The 26,978-nt window shown below is 34.5% G+C and overlaps 1 protein-coding gene across 7 annotated transcripts in view; it reads right to left on the reverse strand.

The window, feature by feature from the left end:
- The window catches only part of LOC150094318 (cytochrome b5 reductase 4), a 266,376-nt gene that overhangs the window by 158,249 nt on the left and 81,149 nt on the right, over positions 1-26,978 (reverse strand). For all 7 annotated transcript variants that reach the window (XR_016550236.1, XM_090411979.1, XM_090411980.1 and 4 more), the window contains exons 2-4: positions 24,489-24,651; positions 15,522-15,686; positions 11,324-11,424 (exon numbers count right to left, since the gene is read on the reverse strand). Coding sequence is in view for 6 of the 7 variants with exons in the window: in XM_090411976.1 (XP_090268102.1) it covers positions 11,324-11,424; positions 15,522-15,686; positions 24,489-24,651 (429 nt within the window). In the remaining variant the exon portion in view is untranslated. The remainder of the gene's footprint in view (positions 1-11,323; positions 11,425-15,521; positions 15,687-24,488; positions 24,652-26,978) is intronic.

The following is a 26,978-nucleotide window of genomic DNA, read 5'->3' on the forward strand; positions in this document are numbered from 1 at the left end:
GTATCTCGGATCGTGAGTGTGATATTTTTGTCAAACTTCAGAATGAAGAAAATAGGGATATAACAAGAAACGGCGAGGTTGTACCAGAGAATTGTGAGAGTGTGAATGTAGAAAGTGTGAATGATAGTATTAATGGTTTTACTGAGAATAAAAAAGATGAGATAGACGCAATGAGTGAGATCGCGTTGTTGAATGGTGCAATACAAAGGGCAAAACAGCAGCTAGAGTGTATGAGCAAAAGTCGACTGAATGAACCAGCCAATAATAAAAAGTATGACAGGAAAAATAGACGTATGAGTGTGAACATGAACAAAATGAAGGATAGAGTACTGTATGGAGACTCGTTAGCATGAGGTGTGATAGTAGAGGATTTGACAAAATCATACCAACCTGGTGCGACCATAAAGGATGTAACTGAGGCTATTAGAGAACAAAAGGAAAGGGTGAAAGAAATGATTGTTGTGGCAGGTACAAATGATTTGAAAGGAGACAAAATGGAAACGATAGAAGACCTGAAAGAATTGTTTGAGGTAGCAAAAGAAAAGAGTGAGAGAGTTAGAATGATTAGTCTTTTGCCACGGTATGACAGTGAAATGTTTAAAAGGAGGGCCATAATTGTGAATGACTTTATGCGTGGGTTATGTATGACGAGTGGTGTGGAATTTGTGGACGTGTGGAGTGAGTTCGATGGGTGAAAGGATCTATATAACATGGATGGCTGGCATTTGAATGGTTACGGTGTAAGAAGACTTGAGAAAGTGTTGCTGAATGTGGTGGATGTGCAAATTCAGGGAAACTAGATTTATTAAGGGGGGGGGAGTAGATATACAGTCCTTAGGGAGGCAGTTGAATGTAAGAATGAATATAATATGCCCGAGCAAATAAGGACAACAAATCAGAGTGGGATAGTTAATATAAGGCATCAAGGTAGGGTTGGGGCTAATGGGGGTCTTAAATTCATGTACACTAATGCTAGGAGTATTAGGAACAAGAAGGAAGAGTTTTTGGCCATGGTTGGCACTTCCAGACCACAGGTTATTGGTATTAGTGAAACATGGCTGACTGTAGATGATATAGCTAGTGGAATTGAATGTGATGGGTATAGTGTGTTCAGGAATGACAGGGAGAATAAAATGGGGGGAGGAGTATTGTTGATGATAGCTGATGAGCTGCAGCCAAGGAGAATAGAAGTTGAATTGCAGGATAGAGAAAAGAGCACATTTGAGGCCATTTGGTGTGAGATTGTGGCTAGCAGAACTAAATATACAATTGGGTGCTGCTATAGACCAGGTGATGGAAAAGATGGTGGTGACAGTATGCACAAGCAAATAGAAGAAATGAGTGGAAGGAGGGTGATTATTATGGGAGATTTCAACTATGGTCGCATTGATTGGAGTGAGGAGAGGACACACGGGAGGAAAGAATTGGATTTTATGCAGTTATTAAGGGATAACTATCTGCAACAGCATGTAATGGAAAATACTAGGGGTCAGAGAGAGTGCTTGACCTAGTAATTACATCTGAGGATTTGGCTGTAACAAATATGACCACATTGCCACCAATCGGTGAGAGTGATCATAGTGTCTTGACTTGGGAGGTGGCTAAAGGTGTAGAATTTTCAATTAAGACAGGGTACATGTAGAATTATCGGGCTGGAAAGTATGACAAGCTTAGGAGTTTGATTGGTTCAGTGCCATGGCATGTACAACTGCAAGGACTAGAAATCGATAGTGCATGGGAGGTAGTTAAGAAGTGTTTGCATGAAGCAATGGCTGACTGTATACCTAGAGTCCGAATAATAAATCAACTAGGGGTTAAATGGATGAATAACACCATTAAGCTTGAGCTGCAAAAAAAAAGAAACAACTATGGAGGGAATTTAAGGAGAAAGGTGACCGGCAGGCACATGAATGGTATAAAGCACAGGCCAGAAGGGTAACGAGTGTGGTAAGAAAAGCAAAAAAGGATTACGAAAGAACATTGGCCATGCAGGCTAAAGAGAATCCTAAACAGTTTTTTAGATATGTAGCAAGTAAAAGGAAAAATGTACATGGCAGAATGATTTTAAAGAATGCCGATGGTAGGGAGGTAACTGAATCAGTTGATATAGTTGAGTTACTGAGTGAGCACTTTTGCAAGAATATATCATCCAGGTGGTGACATTGCAGAAACGATACCAGTAGATTATACGGGAATTGTGGTGAATGAAGTGGAGGTGAGTAGTCTATTGCATAACCTCAATGTCAATACATCCCTGGGATTGGATGGTATACCAGCTCGTGTTGTGCAGCTAAAGAATTGTCGGTACCCTTGACCATTTTGTTTAATTTGAGTCTCGGGTCTGGGTTAGTCCCGAGCGGGTGGAAAGAGGGGAAAATAGTTCCACTGCATAAAGGTGGTTCCAAGACTGCTGTTGTAAATTACTGACCGATTAGCATATCAGGAATCATTGTCAAGGTCTTAGAGAAATTAGTCAAGAAAAGAATACAGGATTGGATAGATGAAAATGGGATATTGTATGGGGGACAACATGGTTTTGTGAAGGGTAGATCATGGCTCAGTAACTTGCTCACGTTTTATAACACAGTGACGGCTGAACTGGATAGGGGTAATGGGTTTACAGTAATACTACTGGACCTTGCCAAGGCTTTTGATAGGATACCACATAGAACCCTAATCAGTAAACTGGAGCAGATGGGGATAGATATAGGGTTGGTGAAATGGATAGGAGGGTGGTTGAAGGAGAGATACCAGAGAGTGGTTTATTCAGGAGTGGAGTCTAAAAGACGGCTTGTGACTAGTGGAGTGCCACAGGGCTCTGTTCTTGGACCACTGCTTTTCATTTTGTTCATCAATGATATAGGAAAGGATTTGAGAGGAAGTGTTCACTTGTTTGCTGAAGATGCAAAGTTGGGTAGAGCAATTATGAGTGCACAGGATGTCAAAATTTTACAGGATGATTTGGATAGTTTGGAGGACTGGGCTAGGAAAAATGGATGTCAATTTAATGTGCCAAAGTGTAAGGTTATGCACTTTGGGGTGAAAAGAATAGCAGCAGTATATCGCATTGGTGGAACCGTACTCAAGAAGATTGATGAGGCCAGAGATTTGGGAGTGTTGGTGGATAGGGAATTGAAGTTTAGGGGGCACATTGCAAAAGTGACTAAAACAGCTCACCAAATCACTTGGCTTCTGAAAAATACTTTAACATGCAGAGACAAACAAGTTGTTGTTCCTCTGTATCGAGCCTTGATAAGATCCCATCTGGACTACTGTGCCCAGTTATGGGCACCAGGGTTTCTTCATGATGGGGAAGAAGTGGAGAGGATCCAGAGACGAGTGACCAAGATGATAGCAGGTCTGTGGAATGAACCTTATGAGAATAGGTTGAAGATTTGTGGGTTGCAAAAATTGGTCGATAGGCGAAGGAGGGGTGATATGATTGAGACATTCAAATTACTGAAGGGTTTCCATAAGATTGATCCAGAAGATATTTTTGAAAATATGACTGTGGTGGGAGGACTAGGAGCCATGAATGGAAGCTGGGCAAGAGCGTGGTTGACAAGGGTGTTAGAGCTAGGTTTTTTACTTGGAGAGTAGTGAATGAGTGGAATAAGCTTCCAAAGTCTGTTGTGGGTGCTACGACCGTGAATGAGTTCAAGGCAAGGTATGATAGATACTGTGTGAATGTCGAATAGTTGTTCTTGACATGATGTTAGGGCCTCCCTCAATGAGTCTGTCGACTCCTTGGAGTTGCCCGGAACAACAACAATAATAATCTAATAGATTAATTTCCTTTGCTATTTTATTATTTAGGATTCTTGTTAGTACTACAGATACCAAACTAGATAGTTAACAAGTGTTATATTTAGATGACCCATTATGATAAATGCATTATAGTTATCATAATTTAACAGATAAAATTTATTTGCTAATAATTCTAATTAAAATATCCCAAGTGAAAATTAATATCATCACAAAAAAAAACTGGTAATATAGTGATATACAACTGTACAGTCAGAAGTATTAAATGATGTACCCAAATATAGAGAATGAAAACTAGTTTTGCTTGGGAGGGAGGAGGGGATTGCTTAAGGAATCAAAGTTAGATAACTAGAAGGATACCACTGCACAGCCTTTTAAAGAATATGGAGAAGTAACTCGGGGCTTCTGACTTAATATCAAATCCTCACCTCACCTCATACTACATTCTATTAGTAAATATCCATCCAGGTACTGAATTAATGAAACTGAGCTGGAAAGTTGGGATTATGCTGACCAAGTTGTATTTCCTAGTGGCGTGAACTAAAAGGCAATGATATTCTTCTAAATAACAAAGATGCTACATTCCAGCATAAATGATCAGGAAAAAGAAGGAATACTACAGTATTCAATGCAATGCTAAACATGAAGAAAATCTTGAATGGTAGGAAGTTTGTGCATGTGGCCTATGCGATGTTCTAATAAGAAAGACGTGTAGCAATTTTCTGAGTCATCAAAGAAGGCAATTGAAAAAGAAATAGTCCTTGTTGGAGAAAAACAACAGTCAGAGATAAATGCTAAATGCACAGAAACATGTTTGGAAAATTTGAAGAAATGAGCAAAGCTAATAAGTATTATTATTACTGCACCCTTCATGGAGTTGGCAGATTCATTCAACTGACAACATGTTTATCATACTGAATCTTAAAATCCTTAACACTCCTTGCATTAACAACACATTCTGGTAATGCATTCCATTCAATGACAATTCTTCATGTAAAAAATCTACTTCTCAAATCCCTCTTCACCAAACTTTTACACAACTTTCAGGGATGACCTCTGAAAGTTATTTCAGAGGTCATCCCTGAAAAAAAGGGGATATTTTTCCCCCTCTCGCCTTCTACTCCTTTTATAATCTCATCTGGATTAATATGATAAAACCCTCTCGCTAACTTAAATGTCTCTATAATATCACCTCTCTTCCTCCTATCCACTAAACTCTGCAATCCACATTTCTTCAATCTCTCTCCATAGCCAGCATTTCAAAGTTCTGATATTGTCTTAGTCACTAGTCTGTGGACCTTCTCCAATGTTGATAAGATCCAATTTACAGAGTCTAGTGGATAGGAGGAAGAGGGGCTGATATGATAGAGACCTACAAATTAGTAAGGGGTTGTTATAGGATCAATGTTGGAGAGGTTTCACAGAAAATGGTGGGAGATCAGGAGAAAACCAGAGGTCATCCCTGGAAGCTGTATAAGGAGAGTTTGAGCAGGGGAGGTTTTTTGCATGCAGAGTTGTGAATGATTGGAATGCCTTGTCTGAGAGTGTGGTGTCTGCAGAGAATTTAAAAATACTATCCTTTGTGTTTATAGCGTGGTATGCTGAGCTGTGTGTGTATGACAAATGGACCTCCTAGATGAGTCTTTGACTGCATGGGGTTTTGGGATGATGATGATGATAATAATAATAAACCATTCCAACTTCCCTTCAAATTCACTCCATAAATATACAAATTGAACCCCCTTTACCTCACACAACTCAGCCATTTTATTATTCATTATCTCTGCTCTCCTCAATTCACTATTATCATACCTGGGCAACATGCCCACGACTTTTTCAATAATACTATTATTCTTTACCTGCCGCAACAACTTCCTCAAGTTCAATTATGTCATTTGTGCTCATGACTACCACTAATTTTGACGCTTAGTCTCTCCTTTTCGGAAATGCATCAGTTATTTGATTCGTTGTTCTGCCAGGAAAGCATGTTTTGTGCATTTTATTAATCATCACACTTCAAATGATCAAGTCCTCATACAATGATATACGACTATCCTTTGAGTCTTTCTTCATACTACTAACTTCCATCTTGTCATTCTCATCAGCCAATCTCTTCTTTAGATGTTTAATATCCTCTTCCATATGTTTCATTTCACTTTTCATTTTCACTAACTCTTGCTTAAGTTCTACTATGAATCTGACTCTTGCTCCTATTTCTAATTGCTCTAATCTATTAAGACACTTTTCACATACATTAATGCTTTCCTTCTTCTCATTTACCCAAACAGTCCATAAAATTGAAGAAAAAATGAAAGAGTTTAAAAACAAGAATCAAGAATTGAAGACTCAGTGGCAGATTGTGAAGACAACATTGATTCAGAAAAAGAGAAATGTGATTTATTTATTTGCAAGGATAGAAAAATCAGAACTTGATGTTCTGAATTTTCTATCCTTGCAGAAAAATCCACCACTTTCCTCTCTGAAAATTAAAGGAATAATGAAAAAAAAAAAAAAAACATATATAGAAAACTCTTGGCAATACTTTTCAAGTCATATCAACAAAAAGTATCTTAAAACACTAATACATAAGGACAGGAATATTTGATCATGTACTCTAAGGGAATACAAAGAAAAACTGTAAGCAAGCAAAGCAGTGTGTGTGTAAAAGTAATTAAACAAAAGTAATGGAAAGAACTTGAATAAGAATATAGAAAATAAATATCATAAAGGTAGTAGCAAAACGTTCTAGAGACTATTAAAAAAGCTTAGAAATGGATGAAAGAGTACTCTAAAAGGAAACACATGACAAAGAACATGAAAACTGATGATAAAGATATCATAGTTAACAATAAAAAACAAACCTGACAAGTTTTGTAAGTCGTTTGACTTGCATCTTCAGGGGTAAAAGATAACTAAAAGTTTAAACACAAGAAATGAGAAATTATTCAAAATAGTTCATTCTATAGTTGTGGTCGTCTAACTGGGGCTAATTCCAGGACCTAATTCTACATCAAGTTTGGTCAGCATTGATAAAAAATATACTCAAGTCAGACCTCGGACAATGTGAAAGTGAACAACAAAACATGACAGCATCCCGCATTGTTCAAACTTAGCATTGCACTGAATCTGAATTTGGATATTTAATTTAATGAACAGTTAGATAGCCACAACTACATAGAATGAACTATTTTGAGTAATTTCTCATTGCTTGTGTTTAAACTTTTCCCTTTGACCTTTGAAGATGCAAGTCAAATGACTTACGAAACTTGTCGGGTTTTTTTTATTATTATTTATCTTAATAAACACGTGGTCCAATTACCGGAATCTTTCTTATTAAATGCTAAACCACAGAAACCTACGCCTACAATATCATAGATATTTGGAGGAAACTTTAAATGACTGCTAAATGAAACAAGCAATGATGGAACACTCACAGAAATTATTCAAGGCAAATGCAATCAAGAGAACATATCAGTAGTTGAGGTAGAAAAAGTCATCTGTAATCCAAAATATCAAAAGACATCTGAAGCAGATGATATTCAACTAGAAATGCTCATATATGGAAGTATAAATGTTTTACATTGCAGCACTACATAATTCAGAAGTCATGATCAGAAGGTCAGCTGAATGTGAGAATTATTGAATTTCCCTGTGTGTTCCTAGTAAGATTTATGCAAGCATACTGAAAAAGAAACTAAGAAAAATGAAAAACTCTGGATTCAAGCAAAACAGAAATTGTACAGAATCAGATATTCACTTTAAGACAGTTGAGAAATCATGAGAATATAACAATGATCTCTGTTTAAGTTTTGTAGATCTAGGAAAGGTGTGTGTGTGTGTGTGTGTGTGTGTGTGTGTGTGTGGCACTGTGCCAAGAGAAAAGCTATTCAAAACACTTATTATATGGTGTATGCAGGACATTATAATGAGCAACATGCAGTCTATATTTATATTGTAAGTCAGTAGTTAGAATGGAAGGAGATGTGCATGAAGATGGTTTGATGAAAAATCAGGTGTAAGAAGACAAGGGTATACACAATGTCCACTATTATTCATCATCTGTATGAATCACATTAAGAAGGGAAGTGGCATTAAACCCGATATCAAAATTGGAGAGGTTAACTTCAACTCTTTACTTTATGCAGATGATGTTATACTCCTAAATAAATCCACTATATAAGTCCAGGATTCCTTAACTAAACTGAATAACTGCTGTAACAAATTTGGCATGAAAATCAGTAATACAAAAACACTGTGAAAATAGGCAGAGACATTGAAAATATCAATTAATAAAAAAAAATTAAATATGGAAACAGACAACAGAATAAGCAAAGCTAGTATTGTGAAGAGTCCAATGTGAAAAATTTATATATAATAATAGAGAAATCATGGAGAAATTATTCAAAACACTACACTAGCTGTATAAAATACAATGTTCAACCCAGTATTAACTTATGGATCTGAGAGCTGGGTTCGGAGTCATGCAGTTGATCATGGACTAGACATCACAGATATGAGATTCTGAGAAAAATTGGGGGAGTGAATAGCTGGAATCAAGGGCAGAATTATATTAAAAATTAATATAACTAGAAGAAGCTGCACATTGTTAGCATTCAGGAATATGTGAGCAGAGCTAATCTCAGGTGGCATGATCACTTAGAGAGAATGGAAGAGGAAAGATTACCAGGTGTTTGATGCTAGGATAAAAGCAAAACACCTCAGGGGAAGACCAAGACAGAATGATGCAATCTGAAGCGTCTTAGAAGACTGAAATATAAGATCTGACAATACTGGAATTATGATATATCACACACTAGTTTGGAGGAAAACTGTTGACAGGAAGTTGGTGGTAATGTAAATTTTCATGTGATACATAGCATCCTTTACTTCCCTTGAGGATACACATCAGAAATTTGATCATGATGAATAATTTTGCTATTACCTTGTCTCAAGGAAGAAAGGAATGAATAGGTGGAGTAGTATTTCATCTATTTTATAGGGCTATAGCCAGTGATTGGAATAAAGTGCAGCATAGATAATGGAGTTCTGTGTTAAGTCCAATAACAACATTGTCAAAAGAACAAATAGCCCTTGCTGATGTTAGTATTTTAAGGATAGCAGGTTGATAATGATGCAGCTGTTTATGTATATAGATATAACAGTGACTCTTCTTATAATGAACAGACAAAAAATAATACATTCTTTTTCTGTTTAATATGTTGGAAGATTCATACATAAACAGTCACACCATCATTCATATCAACAAAAAGTATCTTAAAACACTAAGACATAAGGACAGGAATATTAGTTACAATGGCACAGCTCATGTTTTGACACAAAACTTAATTATCTTTGACATGTTCTTGGTTTTTTGCTTGAAACTATATAAAATATGACATGCCCAATCTCTCTCTCTCTCTCAACATAAAAATCACAAAATTATTCCCATCCCTAAAGAAATTATGTTTTTGATTAAGGGGATAAAAATCCCTTATTGTTTTTCAGCCAGTACGCTGACAGTTCGTCGGCATGAAACGTTCAGATCGTAGTTTTCGATCTTAGTTTCGCTTACTGGCTGAAAAACAATAAGGGATTTTTATCCCCTTAACTGATCAACCTCGCCAGAAAAAATAGCCGTTTGGCTTTTCATCGAAATTATGTTTTTGTTTCAATCCTTTACCTGAGCATAAAGAAAACACAAAGTTTGTGCATTGAGGTGTCATCAGTGGGAGATAAACCCAGGAAGATATCAATGCTAAATCTAAATCAATGCAGAAGTCAGATTTTCCATACAAGTAGTAAAATGGTATGTCACCATCTGATTAGAATACTCTGGATCAAAGATAGCTATAGAAACTTTTTTTTTTTTTTTTTTTTTTTTTTTTGCTTGGTTACATAGTAAATTATAACAGACATAAAATTAGGCATTCGTTGTTGTTTGTTATGATTTACTTTTTAACAAAGTAAAAAAAAATTTTCCATAAGATATGTCTTATGTACAAGTAGCATAAGATATGCTACTTGTACGAGAGGTTTCCAAAAAGTAAGGTAACACTTTCTTTATTTCTTCTCAAGGATGTTTAATAATAGGAAGTTGAAATTATACATCAAGAAATAAGTAAACATGCACTACTTCTCCACAAAGTCTCCAAATTTACTGATGCACTTGTCCCAATGATAGATCAGCTTACCAATTCCAGTACTGAAGAAGTCTGTGCCCACATCTGGTAACTAACATCACACTGCCTGATGAACCTCCTCATCTGTAGTGAAATGCCTTCCACAAAAAGGCATTTCTTGAGGGAGGGCTGAACAAATGGAAATCTGAAGACGTTAGGCTGTAGGGGTGAATTTGGCAATTTTCCAATGATTACAGTACAACCACTCATGAGTGGTGCTTGAAAACTACACAACTAAACTAACTATAAAACTAAAAAAGCCAAACTGCAATGGCAGTCCTTTTGAATGTTACTAATGGGTCTATCTGTCTACTGTGTTTTATTCAGAAAAAAATGTGTTACTTTACTTTTCAGAAATCTCTCGTATATGAAAATAAAAATGTATGACTTATGCATTGATAACCTCAGTATCTTACTGGATCTAGCTCCCCCACCTATGAGACCTCAATAAAGGTTGAAACCAGTCTGAGGAGTAACCTTTCCTATAATGAACAGCAATATACATACATCCAAAAGGAAGTTGTTTTTTTTTTGGGGGGGGGGGGTACTAAGGCAATCAATGTGACATAGACAGCTTCTATAGCTATACACAAGCAGCCTTGTCATGAAGATACTTCACTTGCCAACTTTGTTTGCTTATACTTAAGTATTCTCATCCCTATTTCTGGGATATGTTTGAAAAGATAACCAAAGTGCTAAATAAATATAATTTTCACACTACTTTTAATCCATACATCAAACTAGCAATTCTTATCGGTTCTCCTAAGGACAAAGCAATCCTTGACCATATTCCTGGAGTATGTACAAGAATCTTATCCCTACAAACTAGCTTATTCCAGACTGACAGGTGGATCTGTTAACAATTGCCTTGAAGAACATGAAAAATACATATACATTATTATAAAAAGTCAGGACTGGCAGATCAAATGCTGAGTACCCATTTACATGAATTAAATGGAAGAAAAGGCCACTACATATCTGAGATGCTATTTTTGGAGTTAACATCAGCAACCCTAACCAGTCATTTTAAAACCATTTTCATCCCAACAGCAGTAAACTACTTTAAATCCAACCCTATTACATGACATTAGTTCTTTTGTTCTATTACAATTCTGAATTGTTTCTGTATTTACTTGATTGTTTTTACCTTGTGTTCTATGTTTTTTATTCTTAAAGGATGTGGCTTGACCACCATAATATCAACTTAATAAACTATCATATTTATTTTCTTCTTGTGGTACTGAGAGTTAATACTATCAAATGAGTCACATAAATTTCAAAGATGCTTTTAAGATATAAGCTATGTGAATGTTTTTAATGCATAATCTGATTTATACAAAACTTGTTCTTATAATAAATGTTCCATAGACTATGTTTACCTGATTGAAAAGATCTGTAGCATCCCTTCCTGCTCCTCTCATAAGTTCATCTTCACCTCCAGGATGATATTCCATGTATGGAGTAATATTATAGACCTTTCCTTTAAAAAATGATAAAATTTTTAAACAGAATACATTCCAACTTCAATATAACTATACTTTTCCAAAATAAAGCCACACTATGGCTAGTAGACTGTTTCCAAACCTTCATTCTGATACAGCTCACTCTCACTAAAGCAAACTTGTAATGACTATAGGAATTTATCATAGTAAATTTTCTTTAGAATAGCATCGTCTATGGACTTTGCTTAGGACTTTTGAGTTGTTATAGAGAATGAGTTTTTTTTTTTTTAGGTGTTGTGGGAATCAACTGTACTCAATGAACAATATTTCATTTGGCATACATTTTAATAACTCACATAACTCTACTTATAATAAACCCTCTGAGGAATTAATTTAATCTGATTATTAAAATAAATAGGCTTAAGTTAGCTGGAAGAACTATAGTCAATTATAAATCTTGAATGATTCTTGATCCTGTTATGTAACATAAGTTAATAATGGAGCTTATTCTGCACATTCCTTGAGGGTACATATCAGGAATTCGATGACGATGAATCTTCTCTGCTGCTGAAGCAAAACTAAGTTATTGATTACTGTGACATAAAAGAGTTCTACTGACATAAAACATATTAAAAACAGAAATGTAATATTTAAAATGAAATACCACAATAAGAAAACTGACTTTCAAATTAAATAAGAGGCTCTGCAATTCAGTCAGTATTATTGATGCCTTTGGATTGTAAAGACCTAGTGTCAAATCCCATTTGGAACAAAATGAACCTTTATAAGAACTTCAACTAAAAGCAAAGGTTGGCTAGCTTCACAGTAGTGATAAGTTTTTCCTAGAAGTTTGAATTTTCTAGCATACAGAAGACAAACCACTTTGACAGACACAGCAGACTATGTAGATAAAATTAACCATCCTATCAGGACAATAATTAAGTTTATATATGAAGCCAAGTTACTTTTGAACAGGAGACAGCCTAATGAGCCAAACATGTGAAAGAAGATGAGATAAAATAAATAAAATATTGTGACAGCATCTGTTTGAGCATTCATGGAAATGACGACATGGCAGATCAAGAAGTCAACAATGGTCTCTTTAAGCCATTGTTAATGATGAGGAAAAATGACTTAAATAGCTAACCTTAACTGTAAAGAAACTGAATTTTTTCTGTCATACTTTCACCATTACTCTTGCTGCAATATATTTTAAATAAAAAATTATAATAAATCTTTTCGTACTTAATGGACATTACTGTATTATAATATATAAAGAATAAATGGAACAGATTTCAAATGTACTAATTTAAATTTATAAATATATATCATCATTAAGTTAATTACAGTACAATTTTATAAATTTTAAACATATCAAAGAAGACTAACTAAATGAAGACATCAAACCTATAGTCCAGTTTGTATTACTTCTGTGATTATTAAGGGAGTGGAAGAATCTGTAAGAGCTCATATACACAAACTTGGGCAGATTAGAATAATATCTGTAAAGGTGTGCATGGGTTTGGTAAGGTGCACTCTAGTTTCAGTGATCTGGTTAACTTTTAGGATAAAGTAACAAGAGTGGTTGATGACAGAAATGAATACTCTTAATTTTTTGAGATTTTACAAATCTAATAAACTGCTATTTAATCTGCAATCTATGGGTTTGGATATTAAGTTGGAGGAGTGGATTGGCAATTGGTTGTCGGATAGATATCAAAGGGTTGTGTATGGAGGGGCAATATTGGGGGAAAGGAGAAGTTACTAGTGAAGTTCCACAAGACTCTGTGCTAGAACCATTACTTTTTAATCTTTACATCAATGATACTGTCACTGGAATTCTGGGATAATCAGCTGTTTATAGATGATAAAGTTCAGGAAGGCTACTGAGTGTATTCCTAATGTGGTGGCTCTTCAAGCAGACCTAAATAAGATGGAAACTTGGGCAGGTGAATGGCAAAATCAGTTCAAAAGTGCTACATGTACAGTTTTGAATTTTGGGATCTGCAGATCGGACACTGCGTACTCTATATGTGGAAATATACTGGAGAAGGTGAAGGAAACAAGAGATCTTGGGATTGTGGCAGGTCAAAATCTGAAATTTAATGGACATGTTACAAAAATAATAAAGACAACTCAGATGATTGCTGCAATATACAGGGTGTTCGGGATAAATTTGACATATTTATAATTAATTATATTTTTCCGTAAGTTACATGTATTAACACACACTTCTCTTCATTTAAAAGTTTGGACCCTTCTTCATTCATATACAAGATGTCAGAAAGGATGGATAGCTGGAACCCACCTGAATCATGGAAGAGAATAACTTGTATCATGATGATTCGTGCCCGCCATCAAAATAAGGATATTACGACTGCTGCCCAATGCTCCCTGAATACAGTAAAAACAATCAGGCATGAACTAGAGACTTGCAATGGTGACTACGAGGATGTAGCAAGAAGAAAGATCCCTAGCAGACGATCTGATTGCGTTCGTACAGCAGAATTCCTCGCAAATCTGCAGGAACAGGTGTTGAAGAACCCTGGCATTGGAATTTGGGCTTTGTTCGTGGAGTTGCTAACTGTAGTCAAGCCCTGGATAACAAGGGTAGCCAATGGTAGGCCGTATGTATGGCAGCAGGATTCGGCCCCTTGCCACACCTCTGGGAAAAGTCAAAAATGGTTGTCTGAAAATTTCTACGACTTCACCAGTCCAAATGTTTGGCCTCCAAACTCCCCAGACCTTAACCCCATGGATTATTTTGTATGGGGCGCAGTTGAAAAAGACACCAATCGCACTTCCAGTAATACAAAAGCCCAGTTAATGGATAAAATTAAAACAGTTTTTGCGGCCCTTCCCAGGGAGACTGTAGCATCAGCTTGTTCGAGGTTCCGAAGCAGAATTGAAGCTGTGATCGATGCTAATGGTGGTTATTTTGAGTAAATCTTGTTGATAGTATTGCAATTAACTCTGCCTGTAATGTTTTTTTGTCAATTCATTAAATTTAATAGATACAAAGAAGATTTTCTTTTTCCTTACGAAACTGTCAAATTTATCCTGAACACCCTGTATATTAACAACATTAATCAACACAGAAAAAATGGTACTGAATCCATTATATAAGATCCTGATCAGATCACATCTGGACTACTGTGCTCAAATCTGGTCAATGGGGTTTGGAGGAGATGATGAAGGCACTTTGCAGAGCGTACAGAAGCAGTTGATGTTAGCTATGAGGAGAGATTAAAGTGATATAATCTGCAGAGTTTGGCAGATAACAGAAGGCAAAGGGGTGATGTAACTGAGTCATTTAAGCTGTTGAGAGGTGTTTACCAGATAGATACAAAAGAGAGTATTTTAGACAGTGGAACAAAAAGAAGTGACAAGAACTAGAAGCCATCCTTGGGAATTATGCAAGAGAGTGATGAATATGAGGGTGGGTGGTGGAATGCATTGCCTAACTGTATTGCAAAATGCTAAGAGTGTGAATAAGTTTAAGGTTCAGTATGATAGATATACTGCAGGCAGGAGAGATTTTCCATAAGTCTGTGGACTTTTGTAATAAATGTATAAATCTTACATAATGTAATGTAATATAATGTATACTTCTTACATAATAAAAATGCAATATGATGTATACTACTTATAAAGTGTATATAATTGTTAATGGTATAAACCTCTCTCTCAATGATTCTTTGACTCCAGGAGAGTTAATGTGATAATAATAATATACTGCCAAGAATGCCAACTCTTTAAATAAATTACTCATGTTGACATAGACTATCTTAAATAATTAACTTTATTACTTAATGTATAGAGAAAATCTGCCAAAACAGCATATAAGATGGCATTCAAACCAATTTTAACTTATGGACATGAGAGCTGGGTTAGAAGCAAAACAGATGACCAATGACTAGAGCTCACATGAGGGTTTTGAAAGAAATTTGGATAGATGGCATCAATGGCAAAATTACATTAAAAATGAAGACATTAAGAAGGAACTTAACTCGCAGAATATTGGTGTTAAAGAACTAACCACTTGGTTGACTAGTAAATGGACCTATGTTATTAACAGAATATGCATATGTTATCAACACAATAATTGAATTTTGAAAAAAAAAAAAAAAATTACCTTTCAGACATATCCAAGCATTATCTCTTTTGCTGTGTTTAGCCAGTTCTTCTGCTGTAACATCTAAAATTTTACCATCTACACCAGAAAGATTTTTTTCAGAATGTGTCAAGCGAATCCAATCCATCAATGAACGACCAGGTTTTAATGCTACCTTATTCCTTCCTAATCAAATCAGAATTTCAACATTTTTAAGGCCTGAGAATGATATAACTTTTTGTATGTTGATTTCTAATAGAAAAAACATTCAAGAACTGAAATATTTTACGTGCATGTATCATAAAATGATCATCTCAGAGATTATTCATTCTGAATTAAATATCAAAAACATATCAGCATAATAATCGCAAGTGCCAAATATAAACTGAAAACTGAGTGATAATAAAAGATATGTAATTCAATATATCATTTATCATCACAATGTCCATAAAAAAGATAATCTGCAGAAAATCATCAAAGAATTCCTGAAAAAGAAGTATTTATAAAAAAAGCATATACCATACAAAATGAAGAAATACTAATTCAAGATGTAGTAGTATTCATCTACTGATAAAATTACAAAGCAAAAAAGAATAAATCATAGCATTTGAAATCCCAAGGATATGAAGTAATTCGCCTTTTCATCATTCCCAATTTACTTGTGTAAATAGAGCAAGGTTTCCCAAACTGTGTTCCACAGAAGGTGAATAAGTGTTCCACAAGAATTTCTCCTGGAATTTGTCATTTTAGTTTTCTGAGCATTTTTCATGAATAAATATTTTATAGTGGAAATATTCTGAAGAGAATGATATTCGTGAATATGTCAAAAAGCTCAAACCCAGAACGCTTAATAACATCTGTGTAGCAAATGTTAGTGACCAAGCCATGATGGAAAGTATTTATGAATTATCGTTACTTTTCACACATCGAACCCTTTCAACATTTGGGAAAGGGAATACTGCTGTTTATTACAGGTCATAAAAATTGCCTGCAAGTGGATTATAACAATGGGCAGCATATCCTCTGTTCTCAAAACTGAAGGAAATATTTTTAAACATGGAAATATTCATGAATTATCATTAATTTTTACACATCAAAATCTTTCAACAATCGGGAAAGAGAATACTGCTGTTTACGACCGATCATAAAAATTGCCTGCAAGCTGATTACAACAATGGGCGGCATATCCTCTGTTCTCAAAACTGAAAGAAATAACATCTGTGTTGCAAATGCTAGTGGCCAATCAGCAAGGAAGTATAAAGAAAATTTTTCCACTAAAATTGAAGATCAAGGTAGTGGTAGTCTGTATCCGGTTCTCAAATCTAGTAATACTGAATACTTTATTCCAAGTTTGTATTGTAGGGTAAAAGTACTTGTTTCATAACCGTAGTGCTGTGATTTTTTAAAAGTAATAGGCCTCCAGATTTAAATTTTAATATGAATAAGGGACTTTGTTTAATTTTGGTGTTAAATTAACAATTAATTATTAATTAATACATTACAAAATAACCAAGGTGTTCTGTGAAAATTTCAGGATTTGTGAAGCGTTCCGTCATAGGAACAGTTTGGGAAACACTGAAATAGAGAGTGAATATTTTATTATCTAGTGGGTTCTAAATTTGGCTACATACTTTTTCTAGCTACTTCAGGGCTCCAGTAAAAAGAGTGGAGGTCTCACACTATGTAATGAAATTCATCTACCACCTTAAAAAGGTGGTAGATGAATCACTGCACTTCATTTCCCAAATATAACATCATTTTGTTCTGTGTATTTCAATCTCACATCAAATAATCTCAAACCAACACATATATTACCATCTTTCGACTGCACATTGAATGGAAGTATTTTCATTTCAGAGCATTCCTCATCCTGTTTCATCATTTCTATCTTATCCTACATATATCCCTCCATTTCTATTCTCATTGAATATTCTCTATTCCCAATGATCTTTAGACCAGCATGGTTTTGTTTTTATTCAAATATTTTTGTTTTATTTTTTTATGCCCACCACAAACTCAGCATCCTTATTTCTGATACTTCTAGATAAACATGGCACTGATGTTCTCAAGATATTGCAAGCTTATGTGGTGGGCATAAAAAAATAAAACAAAAATATTTGAATAAAAACAAAACTATATGAAGTTCCATAAGCTGTGGTTATTTCACTACTTCTTTGTGATGCCACCAGTCTATAACCTCACAAACCTTTCCTTCCCATTTACTTACTTTCTTTCTTTCTCCATTCTCATTCCACTGCTCTACCCTGCTGTAATCTCTTTCTCTCACACACACACTCTCTTCTATCTACTGTATTTAAACCTGTATGTTTAAAGTATGGTAAATTAAGATCAACTTATGGTGAACAAGCTTGGAAACCAAACCCACTGCACACTCATAGTTTAAATGCAATAATAAAATACCATGTATGTTATTTGCTCATGTTAAAAAATATATATACAGTAAACTCTCGATTTAACGAACTATTAAGGGCTAAGGGTTGTCCATAAAATTGAAAGTCCGTTAAATCACGAATCTTCTTAGGAACAGTTTTGAAAATAAAACACTTTTAGTGGTACAGTATTAATATATTTTAATGTCCTTCTCTTATGTTTGGCCAACTTCACGTTTCTTATCCGCCACAGTGAAACCACTTTCGGAGCTCTCAACGCTATATTTTAGCAAAAACTGAGTAAGTTTGTCTTTATTTTTGCTTATGTCCAAAACTGTTTGCTTTTTCACTCTATAAAGTTCACAAACATGAGCAACAGATGCACCACTTATTAATTCAAATTTGTGCTATCATCAAGTTTACTCATTTTTTTTAACCCCAGACATATTAACTGATATTAATAATGATTAATAACAATTTAACTAAAAATTACTCCAGCAACAGCCTAAACACCACACGTTTTGTGCTAGCAACGCTATTGACACTATGCTAATGAACCAAATCACATGCACGCGTGCTCGAACTATTACAAGTATGCAAGAAATATCACAAATATATATGCGAATGTATCTGAAGATGCAATCTAGAAACATTGCCAATCACTCCATCGTTTTTTTTTTATTATTAATTATTTCATCATCTGTATTTATTTGTCAAATTATATCCATTAAATCCAAAGTCCATTGAATCAAGAGTTTACTGTACAAAAAAAAGTTTTAAAGACTATTTTATTTTCAAAAGTTAAAGAAATATCTATATATAAAATTTATGAGTGTAACATTAAAATTCAATCTGAGTTTTGCTAACTCCAATTTGTAAAGGATCTAATTCTACTTTTTTTTTCATTTTTTAATATATATCAATATGAGGGGTAGAAGAACCTATAACACATCATTGGCATGTATGGGGTGCAGTTGAGAGATGAGAAAAAGAAATCTATTGACTTTTTCTTGAAGAGTTAGAGGTTATAGCTGTTAGGGAAAAGACTGTTTCAGAGGATACAGGTAGAAAGAATAAGACAGGAGCAGAAGACAGTGTGTTTTTGCAGTTGGCATGAAAAGAAATGTTGGGCAGCTGTTACTCTTGTTTTAACAGTCCCAAGAGAGAGAGGAAGTTGATAGTTCACAGTGGCCATGGAAGTACCTGAAGACAGAGCTGAAACAGTGTTTCTGTGGGAAAAGAATCTGGGAGGAAAGAATCACTATCAACCAAATCGCTCTCCAATAACATCAAGAATTTTTTAAGGATATTTTGGATCCAACGCCCTAAACAAACAGTATTCTGAGGATGAATAGATTTCAGATCTATACAGAGTAAAAGAGTAGAGTATAGAGGAAAGTATTAATTAAAGTCTCTTATAGTTAATATTTTAGTATACAATCTCATTTCCTGAAAAATTAATAGTTATGAGTAACCAACATATAAGCCTATCTACAAGATAGGTGGATATTTTCAGGTGGTAATGGTGTGGTTGTATGTCAGTTACCTAGCAACGTCATTTCCAACGTGCCAAAAGGTTGGGTCGGTGTTTTTGAGGTCCACAGCAGGTGGGTGGGTTAGTCTTCGAGGGTTACAGGCCAGAAGTGGTACATGTTTTTTGCATTTCTGGTATTGGATTTTTCATGTTTTTGGGTGGTTTTTTTTTTTTTTGTTTATGTTGAAGGGGTGATTTCGTTTCAGTGACCTTAAATGGTTCAGTGACTGTATTTAAGTTAAGTCACTGCAGAATTGTCTATTTTTTGTTGCAGTGAAGAAATTCTCTAAGTTCATTTCTGCCTAAGCTTGAGCACTGTTTATATTATGCATAATGAAAGTTGAAGTCAAAAAACTTATATTATCCTTGTGAAAACTAATAAGTTATATTTCATGCTGTATATTCGGTTGCAGTGACTTAACTTAAATACAGTCACTGAACCATTTAAGGTCACTGAAACGAAATCACCCCTTCAACATAAACAACCAAAAAACATGAAAAATCCAATACCAGAAATGCAAAAAACATGTACCACTTCTGGCCTGTAACCCTCGAAGACTAACCCACCCACCTGCTGTGGACCTCAAAAACACCAACCCAACCTTTTGGCACATGACTGAAAATGACGTCGCTAGGTAACTGACATACAACCACACCATTACCACCTGAAAATACCCACCTATCTTATCCAGCTTGAAAACATCTCCACCTGTGAGTTTTCGAACACCTGCAATCCCTAGCTCAAAGACACCAACCTTAAAAAACACCTGCAAACTCAAGAAACACTCACCCAACATATCCACTTAAAAAAAAAAAAAAAATCATCACCTAAAAAAAACTCTGCTTGCCATATCCAAAAGACACCTACCACCTTTCCTGCCCCCTCATAATACACATTTTCCCCTACAAAACACCAACATACACATGTCCTCCTCATGCGACATTCATTACAAAAAAAAACTCCACTTAAGAAAAGCCTGAAAAATAAATAACCAGCCAAATATCCTGGGGGGGAAAAAATGTGTAACAGTTTCTCTTCTTTCAAACGGTGGAGTATAATGGTTCTGAATCTTCAGCATGATGATTGGATGTCATTAGTATTACTTCCAAGCCTCCATAGAGTCCAAAGACTACCAATCTTCCTCTAGGTCACTTTCCATCAGATCTCATCTTTAATGTTTGTTTACTTCTCTCTTCACTCAATTTTGTTTATGTAGCAAGTATTGGAAAGTAGGCTATCATTGTATAGTCATACCAGAAAGAATACAGCTGAATGTGATGTGTGGTGATTTGATGATTCTGAGTGTGAGGGGGAAGACAGCATTATGTTGCCTCCTTCTTCCTTATCTTGCTGAACCTCTACAGTCCTTTTCTGCAAGTACCGAATTTTTCCATTCTTTTCTCTCTTAACCCACCTTACCGACATTAAAGATCAAATACGCACCCTCAAAAGCTTCATATCCATCATAAATTTCAATGTAATATCAATGGTATTACAATTTTAATATGCACTTCGCATCCATGGAAATGTGGACGTATATATATGTCCTGGCCGGTAGCGTGGTTAAGCTCTTTCAGTCAAGTCCAGGATTCCCGTCTCAGCTAAGTCTTTTTAGATGTCATTAGTATTACTTCCAAGCCTCCATGGAGTTCCAGAAACTACCAGTCTTCCTCTAGGTCACTTTCCATCAGACCTCATCTTTAATGTTTGTTTAGTTCTTCTCTCTTCACTCGATCTTTCCACAAGTCCAAGTCATCTCAATCTGCAAGCCGTGATTTCATCAGATAGAAATGGAGATCTAAAGAGTTCATACAGTTCTTGATTATGTCTTATTCTCCATTCACTTGTTGTATTATCTCTTACAGCTCTACAGACTTTTCTGAGGATTTTTTTTCAAAGATCTGTAAAACTTTCGCATCTTGGTCTGTTATGCTCCAGGTTTCTGCTCTATATATAAAACAACAGATCTAATGATTGTCTTGTATATTTCTGTTTTAACTGTGCTTGATAGAATTTCAAAGATAGTAAATTATGTAGTGAATGATAAGATCTATTGCAAGAACATATTATCGCTTGTATTTCTGTGCAAATTTTATTATTTTAAGTAATCAGTGTTCCAAGATATTTGAAAGAAGCAGCAGTTTTAAATTTCAAGTTATCAATGGTAAACTGGTCATTTCATCTTTGATTGATTTCTGCATACTTTTAAATATTCAGTTTTATCCCGGCTGATTTGTAATATTAGTTTTTCAGCAGCAGTTTTGATTTTCTAAATGTTATTTTAATGTCTTCAGCATTTTCTCCAACCAGGCATATATCTATATCATCTGCATATCTCAATATTTTTGTTCTATTTGTGTCATCTTTTACAGTTTCTCAAATACATTTGTCTAAAGCTAAATTAAAAAGGATGTGCAAAAGGGAATTTCCTTGCTTCAATCTTTACTTAATATCAAAAGGTTTTGATCTAATTCCATTAGCTAATACCATGGTTCAGTTGTCATTGGTGCAAATTTTGATTTGCACCACTAACATTCACAGAGAAGGCCTTTGGGACATATTAGATGAACTGGCTCATAAGATGAGGTATTCCCAGGTCATCTAATACTCCCCAAAGGCCTTCTCTGTGAATACTATCATATGCTTTTTCAACATATGATAACATTCATATATCTATGAAATCTATAAATAAAATATGAACCAGCTGATTATATTCCCATTTTTTTCCAAGTATCTGTCTTAGTGTAAAAATCTGGTTAACTGTAGACCTATTTCTTCAGAATCTTCCTTGATGTTCACCTATATTTTCTTCAGCATAAGGTAAGATTCATTTTAGTATAATATTAGATAAAATGTTGTAGCCTTCACATTCATTTTTGTTTCCCATTTTATATACTGGAATGATTAGTGCTTCTTTCTATTCTGAGGGAAATCTCTTCCTTTTTCCCAAATAAGTTCAGCTACTATTTCATCAGTAAATGGTGCTTTGTTGTCTATGAATTGTTTTTATATGATTATTATGATTATGATCATTGTGGTCTTCATATGTGGACCTGTTTTTTGGTTTCTAATTTCATAGAAAAATTTTCTTTTCTGTTATCTGATTATTTTAATGGATTCCTTATTGCTCTCTTTCTTTCTGTTAAGCAAAATGAATACTTTGGTTAGTGAAAGCATAAATATTTCTGGATGACAGGTATGACAAGTATTCTGTATACAGGAAAACCTCACTTAATGCGATTAATTAATCCATCAATTAATGCGTGCTAAGCAAAATCGTGTTAAGCAAATACAATAACCAATAGGAATGATTATAATTCATCCATCAGTTAGCATAAATTTGTAAAATAAAATAAAAAATTATAAGCTATATTAGAGGATAAAATTATCAAAGTTAATAAAAATCAGTTGCTTAAATTTTTATTTAGTGACTAAACATTTGATTGAGCTACTTTTTCACAAAAAAATAAAGTAAAGATGTCTGAATCATGTTCAACTTTTTCATCTTATCATGCAATTTGCAATAGCTTTATTTTGGCGACTTCAAAGCTTCGTTCCATATCAGGATCGGCATCAAACAAAATTTTCTTAGATTATGATTGAAAACTAGCTCAAGTTCTTTTGCAGTTAGCTTCTTAATCATAACATTCTCTTCTTTTTCGCACTCCTTATCTTCTTCTTCACATGCATGCTGTTGTTCTAGTTGAAGAATATATCATTTTTGTTTAACTGTTCTGAATGGAAATCAAGCAAGTTTCTCACATCTTCATTATCCAGGGGGTTCCATATCGGGGGGGGGGGGTTTGAATATAATAAAGCCTTATAGGTATCTAAATTAAAGCATAATGAAGGAAAAGTGAGCAAGAAAACAGAGTTTGCACATGCACTTGTGATGAGAGCTTCGAATCAAATGCTGAGTGCCACTGGCCACTACATTAATAAGTGCTACTGCTTGCTGCAGATTGGCAACATAAAATTTCGCTTAATGTAAAAAAAACGTGTTAACTGATTAATCACTCACTTAAAGTTGGAAATGGTATCATTTCACTCAAACGTGCTAACTGATTATCGTGCATATCGAATTCGTGTTAAGCGGGGTTTTCCTGTACTTGTCAACTGTAAACTCCTAAGAAGGTTCATCACAGTTTAGGTGTTTGTTAAAGTACTTTTTCCACATGTTTGTTATTTCATCTGTAGTGGCTAATGTATGTCCATTACTATTGACAAGTGGTTTTGGTTTCTGATTTTATAGAAAAAATTTATTTTCTGTTATCAGATTATTTTAGTGGATTCCTTGTTGCTTTCTTTCTTTCTCTTAAGCAGGATGAATATCAGTTGGGTTATTAAGCCGAACGCTTCTATCCTTTATTTTATTTTTTTATTGCCAATTCACATTCTTCATTAAATCATTTTTTATACTGTATTTTACTTTGAATCTCAACTGAGTTTTCCGCTGCTACTTTTATGATATCCTTGATAAGATTCCAAATGTTTTTAACTTTTGTTATCTACCATACATTTTTAAATTTTTGTTTTAATTCACTTCCATATTTTCTTTCTCTTCTGTTTTATCTAGTTTGTTAATATGTATCATGTACTGCCTAGATGACAATACATGAGACACACATTGGAAAGTGTGCTGCGTAGGTATGATAATTAAGAAGTCACAAGAAGGTTGGAAATCTGGCATACTAATACAATATTATAAAATTAAGTAATGATAAATGCTTTAAGAAACTTACAAAAAATATTAATCACAGAATTATTTTACAATAATTACAATTATAGTAAAATAATTGTAATTATTGTAATTTTACTATAATTTTATAGTGTAATTTTATTATTGCAATAAAATCTACAAGAATTATTGTTGCAATACTTCCTTAATAAATCTTTCCTTTTTTACTAATTCAAAGTATCACTACTATAAAGGTTTAAATTTTTTATAAATGTCAATTTTTTTTTTATCTGATTTGTAAAATAGGAAATTGACCACATTTATCTTTTGTCATATTTCTATGAATTAGGAGAAATAAAAAGATCTTTTAAGGAAATGGACTAACCTGCATTACTTCCTGCTCTTTGTTGAGAATTTGCTGCAGGAAACTGTGTCTGTAAAGTGTTTGATGCCATTTCGCCACTTTCTGACTCATCGATTTGCTCCAAATTTTCCCCTCCAATGTGGGGTAGATATGTAACCCCTGACTTGGACTGACAACAACCCAGCTGTTATCAAGTATTTAAATACATTAATTTAAATAAAATAGGATTGTTCATATTTATCAAAAATATTAATAACTTAAAATGAAAATCATTAATATATACTAAAATTTATCTTATGTTTAATATAAAGTATGTGTATATAGTGGAAGTTACGGTTTCTCATGAGAGTTAAATGTAGTTTAAAAAAAAAATTACATTGTTACTAAAATCAGGTAGAAAGGCTTATGTGTTGGCAGTTCATGTTTTGTTTATTTTAGCGGTTTAAATTCACAACACAAAAATAATAAGAAAATGATTAATATTTATTTAATTTATTTACTATAAATTTGCTGATGTTATACCAAGAATCTTCAGAACATAAAAAAACAGCAACAATTAATTAACAGTGGGAAAAGTTTAAAAATTGTAATGGACAACACAAGGAACAAAGTCCTAACTGGCTTCAGCCATATTTGTTAAGGTTTGGGGAATATTTTAAAGCTGCTGCTGATTACAAAAAAAAAGTCTCTCTCTGACTTATGACTTCTGTGTAGCACTCTTTTTTTCCCTGTTTGATCCTTGTAAAGGGATGGTTTGCTAGTCTTGACTTGCCACAACAACAGTGCTGAATGCATTTCTTATGCTCTCCAGAGACAGATGTCAATGGTTCTTCTTGTCTGTCCATAGTAAGCCAGGTCACAAGTATACGGCACTTCATACACTCCTGAATGTGATAAAGGAGAATTTATCCTTAGGCGAACAAATGGGGGTTGCCAATTTGATGTATGGTTTAAATGTCGAGAGGAGTTGATATTTATTAAGTGCTCTGGATATCTTTTCGGATGTGCCATGGATGTACTGTATGATATTGAATGGTCGAGAGGAGCTGATATTTATTAAGTGCTCTGGATATCTTTTCAGATGTGCCTTGGATGTATTGTATGATACTGAATAGCTCTGTGAGTAGTAATGTTTTTAGGATACCCTACTGTTGATGAGCTGGATGATGGTGTAATTGTTTGTTCAAATATCTTCCAGTATGTGTGGGTTTTCTATAACTACAGAAAATGATAACAAACCATTAAAAAGGCATGTGACTAGTGGAAACAGCAGCTGTTATTAAGATGTTTGTTCCAGAGTGAAGTAGATTTTAAGGTGTTGGCTATTTAAATGCACTAAAAATGTATCTAACGTGCCTGGACTATGCTGCCAAACAGCATCATCAACATAACACAGCCAAACCACTGGTTCGAGAGTAGCTGTATTGATTACTTTGTGTTCTATGTAGAAATTAGCTAAAGGGGAGCGGGAGGCCATGGCTGTTCCATCTAATTGTTTGTATATAGATTCCCTTTCCATGTGAAACAACCAGTATATGTACTGTAAATCTGAATGATCCAAATATGTCTAGGGAAAATGTGACTTCAATAAATTAAGGATCTGAGTTAATGGTATACACTGGTGAATACTGAAGTAATATTGAAACTAATCATTATGTCTCAACTTTTAAAAAATATGGTCTTTTAATATACTTTTGAAATGAACAGAATTTTTTAGGATGTATTACCTGTGAGGGGAGAGTAATTTAGCAAGTTTGTATGTGGGACTGTTTATACTATCCACAATTGGGGTAGGAATGTATCTAGTTTGTGAATTTGGGGCACTCCGTATATAGCCACCCAGAATAAATTTACAATACATGCTGATTATTTCACATGGAAAGGGAGGATATACAAACAACAAGAAGGACAGCCATGGACCCCCACCCTCCTTCTTCCCTTCTGGCAAATTTCTATGTAGAACACTTAGAAGACCAAGCAATCAATACACCCACTCTAAAACCACTGGTCTGGTTGTGCTATGTTGATGAGGTGTTTGCTGTTTGGCCACATGGTCCAGACAACAGATACCTTTTTAGTGCATTTAAATATGCAAAACATCCTAAAATCCACTTCACTGCAGAAGAAACTCAATAACTGTCTACCCTTCCTAGATACACTAGTCACATGCCTTTCTAATGGTTTGTTATTTTTTTCTGTTTATAGAAAACTCACACATACTAGCACAAACAATCACACCCTCGTCTAGCTGAACAATATAGTATCCTAAAAACACTAACTCAGAGAGCTGGAGCTATCCGTTCTGCCACCTGCACCACTTTTTTAGCTAATAGATAGATCTCTAAACAAAAAAAAAAAGAAAAAGAAAAAATACTAACTGCTCCCCCCCTCAAATCCTATTCATCACTTAATACACAAGATCATGGCAAAACTTAATAATACCATACATTCAGGGCACATCCAAAAGGATACCCACAGTGCTTAATAAATATTAGTTGCTCATGGTCAATT

Source organism: Typopeltis vanoorti, chromosome 22 (genome assembly GCF_054136105.1).
Source record: "Typopeltis vanoorti isolate ZY-2024b chromosome 22, IOZ_Tvanoo_1.0, whole genome shotgun sequence".
Classification (NCBI taxonomy): Eukaryota; Metazoa; Arthropoda; class Arachnida; order Uropygi; family Thelyphonidae; genus Typopeltis; species Typopeltis vanoorti.